Here is a 10,315-nt window from a genome sequence, read left to right on the forward strand (position 1 = left end):
TTTTATTACATTTAAGTTTTTATTTATATTATTTATAATATTAATAATTGAAAAACTTTAATTGTATTTATTTATTTATGCATTAAATGTATATAACACCTTTGAAATCTAATTAAGGTATACAAAAGTTTTTATTGTAGGAGTTGTTTAATTATATCAATTATATATATATATATAATATTACCCCAAAAACCCCTTACAAAATTTTAAAAACTTCGATGCGAAACCGGGGAGAATACTTAGTACATATTTAAAATAGATGTATAATTTGACTTGGGAATATTTCTAATGAACAATTATAAATCATTTTAAAAATATTATTACACTTAAATATTTATTTGCATTAATTATGGTATTAGTAATATAAATGGTTTAATTGCATTCGTTACTTTTATCTATACATATATTATGTATAATTGCCCTTAGAACTTTTCAAAGAACAATTATGAATCTTTTTAAAAATATTATTACACTTAAATATTTGTTTGCTTTAATTATGGTATTAATAATAGTAATATTTACTTGCATTCATTAATTTTGTTTATACATATATTTAAAATAGATGCACAATCTATCTTGGAACATTTCAAAAAACAATTATAAATATTTTTAAAAATATTATTACATTTAAAAATATATATTTACATTAATTATGGTATTAATAGTTAAAAAATTTTAATTACATTCATTGAATCTTTCATTAAACTTTTCAAAAGCATTTGTTTTTGTAATAATAATAATTGATGCCATTTGTCACTGCATTAGCCAACTAGACATGCCACCAATGTCATAGGGTTATTAAATACTAGGATGTGGCTTATGTAGGTTTTGGTTTATATGTAAAAAATGAAATGAAGGCAGATGGTCCTTGTTTTTCAAACATAGACACATGAAGAGCTAATTTTCCACGTTAAACAATATAAATGTGTTTCGCGTTTTCTTCTTATTCAATCTTTTTCCATAAATTTTTTAATATTAAAAAAAATTATTGTGGTTTGGAGGTGAAGAAAAAAAAACTTGTAATAATAATAATAACTAATGAACATGCTTTATTTAACATGGTGTTTGATGTTAATGGAAAATTAAACCGAGTAAAATATATAATTTAAAAAACAAAATAATATATTTTTAAATAAATTATTCCTTAAATTTTAGGTGTTATATTGTATAATAATATATTTATTTTATTATCCTAAACAATAAACATGATTTCGTAAAAACATCACAACAAATTAAAAAACATAAGTCACATCAATTGCTTCTATAATTGATTATAGTTGGCTATTTGATATTAATAATAATAATAATAGTGAAAACATCTAGGTTTTCACTATAATAATAATAATAATAATAATAATAATAATAGTGAAAACATCCTAGGTTTTCATTACTATAATACTAATACTAATAATAATAATAATATAACAGTAGTTAAAACATCCTAGGTTTTCACTATAATAATAATAATAATAATATAATAATAAATTGAGTGGATGTAAAAACTAGGATGTAAGAACATTCTAGGTTTTACAACCCATTCAGATTTTTATCCCCCCTCCCCCAGGGCGCCAAATCCCAACCCCTCGGTCGATCAACGAGCTTTCAACTTTGACGGCACCGACTCACCGTGTCAGTCGGACGGCGTCGTTGAAGTGAGTTTTGGGTAGTGAGCTCAAAATTGGTGGTGAGCTCAAGATAGGTGGTTAGCTGTTGAAGTGGTTTGGGAGGCTAAGGTGTAAGCTAAGGACTGTCTTCCCAGCATCTTCAACAATGGGCTCATCTCTTACGTCGACCTCCATCTCGTTCCCTTCGGCAATGCCGAGCTCGGCTCCGATGGTTCTATAAGCTGCCAGGTTTTGGTTATAATCTTTGTGTTTGATTTCATTTGGTGTTGGGAATTGCTTGTTCAGTACGTTTGGTAAAGATTCAGCTAAAAAAAGGGAAAAAATCATTTCTTTTTTTTCAAAAAAAAATTCTCTAGTTTAGGTGCTTTTGGGTTTGGAAGATTAATGGAGTTACATGGAAAATCTTGTATTTTGATGAAATGTGAATAATATTTAACGAGTTTTACATGAAAAATGTACTGTTAATTTGTAGAGGAATCATGTGAGTTTATAAAGATTTAATGGCTTTATGTGCTTCATCAGAGAAGTAAATCACTACCATTTGTGAAGGCTTTGGTATGGAGGAGAAAACCCTAATAGCTCTCTAATTCATTTCATGAAGTACAAAACAAAGGTATGTGAATTTATCTTCCTTTATTTAATTATTTTGCCATTATCTCTTCTTTTTAATTCACTTCATGCAGTATTTATAAAGAAAAGTAGCTCATATATAATGCTTTTAGAAGAGGTTTATTTTTATAGAAATTAAAAAACTAAAAAGTAGATTAAATCAAGATATTGTATTAGAAACTTTAACTAAACTTTTTAGGATGTGAATTTAAGAGAGTGGAAGAGTATGCATGTTTGTTTATTCAAGAGATTGGAGCTTGATAAAATGCCTATACATTATCTTTAGTGCGTTGCTTGTTTTTATTCTTTTATTTACATGTATTTGTTCTAAATATTGGGAATGTCTATTGTTAATACCTATCACTTTGTTATTTGAGAGACTAGGCAGGTGTTGCATGGATCTTCAGATAAGAATATTTATATGTGAGTTATTGAATTATTTTTAGTATTCAAGTATATTATAAGAGTTTATGATTAGTATATATTGAAATATGATTGATAATATATTAGGAGAGTTTATGTTCAGTCATTGGAAATAATCTTTGTCTGGTGATATTGCATTATAAAAATGTTTAGAATTGTTCCAATTCTAGATAAATACAAGGCTGTTGTCATTTGATTGTGATCGTTGAAGAAATTGTATGTTTGGAGCTGTTGGAGTGGTTTTTGGAGATGAGTGGTGGAATAGTGAAAAGATTTGGAAGGAAAACAGTTTTAAGATTCCACTGCCAGTGACCACAAGGTTAGCTTTTCTACTCCCTTTTTCTTTTCTCATTCTGTTTGCATGTATTGTCTAATTAAATTTTCAATTAATTTTCTACAATTTTGTTTATTTGCATGTTCACTCTTTAAATCTCTCAGATGAACTGAAGCTACTTAAATCATATTTTATCCTGGCAATATTCTTGTCTTAGACAAGATCAATTAATTAGTGTGACGTGGCATTTGGAGTACCAAGTGAATTACTAGGATGTGTTTCGTTTTAAATGTATCATCAATGTAATCATCTGGTGTGCTTTATCTTTTATGTAGAAATTTCTCTTCTTTTTTTATTTATGATATTTGTTGGCTTTTGTGTATTATCTGGAATTTTATATGGAGGAAAGGGCTAGTATAGGAGTAGTGAGGATAAGAGCCTTCACATGTTGTGTTTATCATTGTGATGCTCCATACTTTGTTCATTGAATGATAGTCTCTGGTACTGTTTCCAGTGTCTCCATTGACGCTTGTCTGGGATCTGATGATATCTTTTCTTTTCTTTTGTTTTTATGTGGATTTATGCCACCACGTTTAGCTTTAGATTTTTATTACCTTTTATTTTTTGCATTGCATCTTGAATTATTGATACCTAGGTCCTTTTGTGTATGAGTGAGGTTATGAGTTTCACTTGTCTACCGTCAAATTAGGTGGTTTGGTGAAAGACCAATGGAATGTTTAAAAAATGCATAGATATCTTGTACTTTTTTGGTTTATGAAATGAAAATGCATAGATATCTTGTACTTTTTTGGTTTATGAAATGGTATTTAAATCTTGACGGAAGTTGGGTCAGGTTAGACGAAGATAAATGGTATATTTAAAAATTTCATAAATGTCTCGTACCTAAGATAAATAATATATTTAAAAATTTCATAGATATCTCGTATCTTCGCTATCTTTATTTGGGTGAAGACGAGTGATATATTCTTGAGATGCCCACTAAAATTATTTTACAAGCTCACTAAAATTTGTTTACAGTGAGTGAAGTCTAAATTATGTAGATGTTTTGATGCTAATTAAAACCTCTAGGCCAACTGTATACCATGCTAGTCTGAAGAAGTCAATGTGGGAACATATGAAATAAACCATGCATATCCATGTTACTGAACTAATTACTTTTAAAAATATTTAATACAAAACAATGATTATAAGTAATTTTGTTCATAGGTCTGAAAATGTTGTCAAGAACGTGGATGTATAATCGAAATTTGCCTGGAAGAAAAGGATTGACTGATGAATTCATCCAATTTGCAGTTAGTCAAGATGACTCTTATAAAAATGGAGAGAATATTAGGTGTCCTTGTTTCAAGTGCAAAAATACACGATTTTTGGCTCCAGATGAAGTAGTTTTGCATTTATATCGCTGTGGGTTTAAACAATGTTATTGGAACTGGACTTGTCATGGGGAAGAATTATTCCCAGTTAATGAGGAGTTAAATGAGAATCGTGATCAAAGTGTAGAACATGTGGCAAATTGGGGTGACTATGAGCAGATGACTTCGGATCAAAGAATGGTGTATGATTGTTTACGTTCTCGTGTTCCGACATGGGACCCATCTCATTGTAATGATGAAGCCGGTCCAAGTGTGCAACCACCGTTAGATGAGCCAATTTTTGGTTTTGAATTTGATGAAAGAAGTCAATTAACTGATAGATTTTTAATGTGTTAAAGATTGCTGACCAACCCCTATATGAAGGATGCGAGAATTACTCCTAGTTGTCTTTTGTTGCTAGAATGTTATCTATCAAGTCAGATGCTAACATGTCTGAGGCTGATTTCAATACCATGATTACAGCAATTAAAGAAGTTTTTCCTCCAGATAATACAATGCCAACTGATTATTATCATCATAGAAAAACTATGAATGAATTGGGTTTGCCTGTGGTTAAAATAGATGCTTGCAAAAATGGTTGTATGTTGTATTGGAAACATGATGCTACAACAGTCTCTTGCAAGTTTTGTGATGAGCCGAGGTATAAACAGATCAAGGGTGGACGTCGGCTACTTAATAATCACACTCATAAAAGGATTGCACAAGCAATACTAAGATACTTGCCATTAACTCCAAGACTACAAAGGTTGTATGCTTCTAATGCTGCAACAACGCATATGACTTGGCATGCTACTCATGAAAGAAACGAGGGAGTAATGCAACATCCATCTGATGTCGAGGCATGGAAACATTTTAATAGAACTTTTCTTGATTTTGCTGAGGAAACTCGTAATATTCGTTTGGGTTTTTGTGCCGACAGCTTTGCACCGCATGGACAATTTGGGAGGACTTATTTATGTTGGCCAGTGGTTGTGACTCCTTATAATCTTCCACCAGGCATGTGTATGAAAAGACCTTATATGTTCTTATCTTTGATTTGTCCCGAGCCTAAGAACCCGAAGAAGAACATAGATGTTTTTCTATAACCGTTGATTGATGAGCTGAATAATTTATGGGTTTCTGGTGAAATGACATATGATATTTCCAAAAATGAATATTTTCGCATGAGGGCTGCACTTTTGTGGACAATTAATGATTTTCCTCCATATGGGATGCTATCTGGGTGGAGTACTACCGGGGTTTTAGGATGTCCAGTATGTATGGAGAACTCCAATGCTTTTCATCTACAACATGGTAGGAAGGCAAGCTATTTTGATTGTCATCGAAAGTTCTTACTCCGAAATCATTCGTACTGTAAGGAAAAAAAGTCATTCATTCGAGGTCGTGTGGAAAAAAATGGTCCACCACCAAGACTATCCGGGGAAATTCTTAATCGAGTTATGATGTTCCCAACAGCAGTGGAAGACCCAATTAACATTCCCCCGGGGTATGGAGCAAATCATAAATGGACAAAAAGAAGCATTTTTTGGGATCTACCCTATTGGAAAACTAATCTGATCTGACACAATCTTGATGTGATGCATATCGAGAAGAATATTTTTGATAATGTGTTTTGCACTGTGATGGATGTGAAAGGGAAGAGCAAAGATAACATTAACGCAAGAAAAGATGTTGGAGGTCTTTGTGACCGTAAGGAGATAATTGTTCCTTCAAATAGTACATGTCGTTCTCTTCCTAAAGCATTCTATACTTTAACCAAAGCACAAAGGAGGGTTATTTGTGAGTGGATTCACTAATTACAGTTTCCAGATGGTTATGCTTCTAATCTTGCAAGGTGTGTAGACATGAATGAATTAAAAATGTCTGGCATGAAAAGCCATGACTACCATGTGTTTATGCAGGGGCTCATTCTGATTGCTTTTAAGGAATTGCTGCCATTGTTCATTTGGAATCCATTGACAGAATTAAGCTTATTATTCCAAACTATATGTTCTGCTCTGCTTGACATTAACAAACTTATTGATTTAGAAGAAAAGGGTGCAGTGTTTTTATGTAACTTGGAAAAGATTTTTCCACCGGCATTTTTTGACTCTATGGAGCATCTTGTTGTTCATTTGCCTTATGAGGCTAGAATTGGAGGCCCTGTTCAATATAGATGGATGTATCCTTTTGAGAGGTAATACAAGCCATAATCTAATTTACAATGCTACAATATATTTTTCGAGGATTAGTTTATATAATGTTTAGTCATTTTTATATATGTAGGTTTCATCAAGAACTTAAGAAAACTTTAAAGAATAAAGCACATGTTGAGGGTTCAATCTGTCAAGCATATATTGCACAAGAAATCAACATTTTCACAGAGCATTACTTTGAACCTCACATAGAATATAGGAGGAGGAGATTGAGGCGAAATGATGAGGGTGTGGCTAATGACATTTTCCCACCTTTCTCCATATTCAATTACATTGGTCGAGCTCAGGATCGTCCAAAGATTAGTTGGCTATTAGAAAATGAGCTACATGTAGCACATACATACATATTACGAAATTGCCCGAAAGTACAACCATATTACAAGTAAGCTCTTTATCAATGATTAAAATGTATAACCATACAATGTGCTAAATATTTAACTACTGGTGCACTGCATATTCTTAGGATATTTGTGAACTATCTGCAAGGTAACCCCACTGATGCTATCGATAAGGCGATTGACAAGCATTTTGCAAAGTGGTTTGAAAGTTTTGTAAGTAATGATATGAATATGTTGAAACTACATTAAAAATTAGTGAAAAATTTCATGAATTTTTTTGGAATGTAGGTTGCAAATGAGATCAATCAAGTCACGGTTCCTCTTTTGCAAAGCTTGGCTTGGGGTCCATCTAAGAAAGCAACAACATGGCCAGGATATTTTATTAATGGTTATAACTTTCATACTATCACACATGGCATGGAGAAAGCCACCATGAATAGTGGTGTCTGTGTACAAGGGACCAATGTTGATGATTCATCTACTGATTTCTATGGTTTACTCGAAGATATAGTCCAACTTGAGTATCATGGTAGTAGATGGAATCATGTCGTTCTTTTTGAGTGTACATGGTTTGACCCAATAAATGGCACTAAGGTTCATCCCATATATAAGTTGGTCGATATTAATCGTAAAAGGATTTATCCAAAGTATGATCCATTTGTGTTGGCATAACAAGCTATTCAAGTGAACTACGTTGACTACCCAAGCACAAAAAGGGATAAGGTTGATTGGTTGGCTGTGTCCAACACTAAACCTAGGAGAATGGTTGAGGCAACTTGGCCCGAAAAGGATGGATCTGCATATAAATGGAGGAAATTCAATCCTTAACAGGCGTCAATGTTATGGAAGAAATTACTCATTTGTTTGACCCACAAGGCATACAACTTGTTGTTACTTATCTGATATGTTACAACCCATATCAGAGGGTGAGAGCGAGGAGGATGATGAAGATGAATTGACAAATGATGACGAAAATGAACAATCTGAAGAAGAAAAAGATGATGATGATGATGATGATGGTGATGAACATGATTTTTAATACATTTTGCACTATGAACTTCTTTTATCTCTTTTATATGTGAACATATGTTTTTGTTTTCTAAATTGGCTATTATACATTTGTATTGAATACAACTTTGCTTTGTAGATTCGCCCAAATCTAATATTTTCAAATATCTATCGAAATAATTACTTTGTAAAGATGTAACACACTTAAATTAACCATTTATATTTACATTTGTGCTTCTATGTAGGTGGATAGATAATTTTCACATGAAGAAGGATGGATAGCTCACAAGATTTTGGCACAACATCAGGTTTGATTAGAATTTGTAATGGCCGCATTTTTCCCAAACTTGTATAATTATTAGATTAATGCCCACCTTTAAATATTTGTATACTTATCTCATTATTTCCCAAGTTGATATTTTAGTTTAACCATTCAAGACTAATTTATGGTAGCCTCAGGACGGGGTCAATCTGGGCGTCGATCTAGTGGTCGATCGACATCAAGTCGTGGTGGCCGATCCACATCTGGTCGGGGCCAATGCACACCAAATATTCATCAAACATCTGCTAACCCTGCAGTAGTATCTAATACATATACAGATTTGGGAATGCCTCCTTGTATACATCCAAATATTCAGGTAACAACGACAATGACTCCATTGACACCAATTCCTCAACCTTCAATAGTTGCACCAATTGTACAAAGCCCTCCATGACCATATATTGAGACTTCTACTCATGCTACTGAGGACACACCCATAGAAATGGAGGGGCCATCTAATGAGTCTGTGAGCACTGACCCCCCTGGGTTATCACCCCAGATAGTGTAATTATGTAAGTAAAATTCCATGTTATGATAATTTTATGGTTTTGTGTTTATTTTTTAAAGTAGTGTTCTTCAATTTAATTAAATTTTTATTATGTTATGGTTTTCCAAGAGATTGTGAAGTTAAGAGAACAATCCATGAATTGGTCAAAGGTCACTATAAAGAGGCGTGGACCGGATGGGGGAAAGTGCCCAAAGATGTGAGGCAAAGGATATTCACCACTTTTAGGGTAAGTATCATTTAAACCATTAAATTCATTAATGCCTATTAATTATATATGTGAACTTTGAGAAACAATAACTTGGTTAATCTTCTTTTTCCTAAGGTATATACTCATGGGAGGCGCAACATGAATCTTCAATTTTGCGGCATTTAAATCATGAGGCGAGTGAATGGTTGAAGAAACATTTGTATTTTGCACATAATCTTTACAAGGCTCCATTTCCATGGATGGCTCCAGCAGTGTGGGAAGGTTTACAAAGGTATTGGGAGTCAGATGAGTTTAAGAGAAAAAGTGAAAAGAACAAACTGAATAGGGCAGAAATTGGAAGCTCCTCCACCATTATTTATCATGGTGGATCTGTCAGTACTGCTGTGCACCGCCTTAGATTGGTAATTCCTTTAATTCATATAAATACTATTAATATTATCATTTATAATTTATCCTAATTTTTAACTTTTCTTTAATATGTTTTTCTTTAGGAGGAGGAAATAGGAAGAGAGCCGACATCGAAAGAATGCTTTATCCGCACACACAAAAAAAAGGATGGCACACTCGAGGTTGGTCGTGCTACACAAATTGTTGTAAGTATGAGATAACTTTCTTAGAATAAATGCATTTGAAATTAAAGTTAGGGGCGTAGATTTTGTGTGAATTGTAGGGATTGTTTTTAAACTTTGATGAGAATATAATTTAAACAAACAACAAAAAGGATTATTATGGGAACATAATGTGAAAACAAAGGTGTGAAATGATTTCATGGGAAATATTTATTTGTGGTTGCCATGAAAATGGTAAATATTTATCTGTGGTTGCCATGAAAAAAATTAGTTAAATAGTGCCATTTCCCTTAAAGTTAAGGCATATAGAAATATTAGATTTGCAAGATACTTTGGTACCATTATATGATAGATAACATATGAGAAGTGAAATATAATAACAGAAAGTAGCTATTCTATCACTAATTTCACCATTTAAATTCACAGAGCTAAATAATATCATATTTTTTGTACCATTGATTAATAATATCATATTTTTGTGGTAACTGTGGATTAGCAGGGTCCATATTAATTTTCTTTTTCTGTTTTTTTTTTTGGGGCGACATTAATATTATTATTATTTGCTCCATGTTTCCTACATTGCTCTCAAACCCACCACCACCAGCGATTTGCTTATAAAAGCTATTGCTAAGAAGTTATGTATGTGTTATGGAGAGCTGGAAGGAGGGTTAAGGATAAAAAGGCTGATCCATTTAACTTATAATTACTTATTTGTGTGGATGACAATAGAGTTTTTTTTTGTAATTTTGTGATCCTTTTATCATTATGCCGAGTTGCTATTTTCCATTGTCGGGAAAGAAATGCAGGTTTAATATACTTCTATTATTAATTTTTAATTTTAA

At 32.4% G+C, this 10,315-nt stretch overlaps 1 protein-coding gene and 1 long non-coding RNA gene across 2 annotated transcripts; both read left to right on the forward strand.

Moving 5' to 3' along the window:
* Positions 1-4,726: 4,726 nt before the first annotated feature.
* LOC120263115 lies at positions 4,727-7,844 on the forward strand. The gene is made up of 5 exons (XM_039271020.1): positions 4,727-5,321; positions 6,354-6,501; positions 6,591-6,902; positions 6,984-7,071; positions 7,147-7,844. Exons 1-5 carry the CDS (start codon positions 4,727-4,729, stop codon positions 7,528-7,530), a joined length of 1,527 nt encoding a protein of 508 aa, XP_039126954.1. The 3' UTR covers positions 7,531-7,844.
* A 477-nt stretch (positions 7,845-8,321) lies between these two features.
* On the forward strand, positions 8,322-9,780 carry LOC120263333. Its single transcript, XR_005537068.1, has 4 exons — positions 8,322-8,700; positions 8,805-8,922; positions 9,019-9,305; positions 9,396-9,780. It is a non-coding gene; the product is annotated as an uncharacterized LOC120263333 (long non-coding RNA).
* Positions 9,781-10,315: the final 535 nt, after the last annotated feature.

This window comes from Dioscorea cayenensis, chromosome 6 (assembly GCF_009730915.1).
Source record: "Dioscorea cayenensis subsp. rotundata cultivar TDr96_F1 chromosome 6, TDr96_F1_v2_PseudoChromosome.rev07_lg8_w22 25.fasta, whole genome shotgun sequence".
Taxonomy (NCBI): Eukaryota; Viridiplantae; Streptophyta; class Magnoliopsida; order Dioscoreales; family Dioscoreaceae; genus Dioscorea; species Dioscorea cayenensis.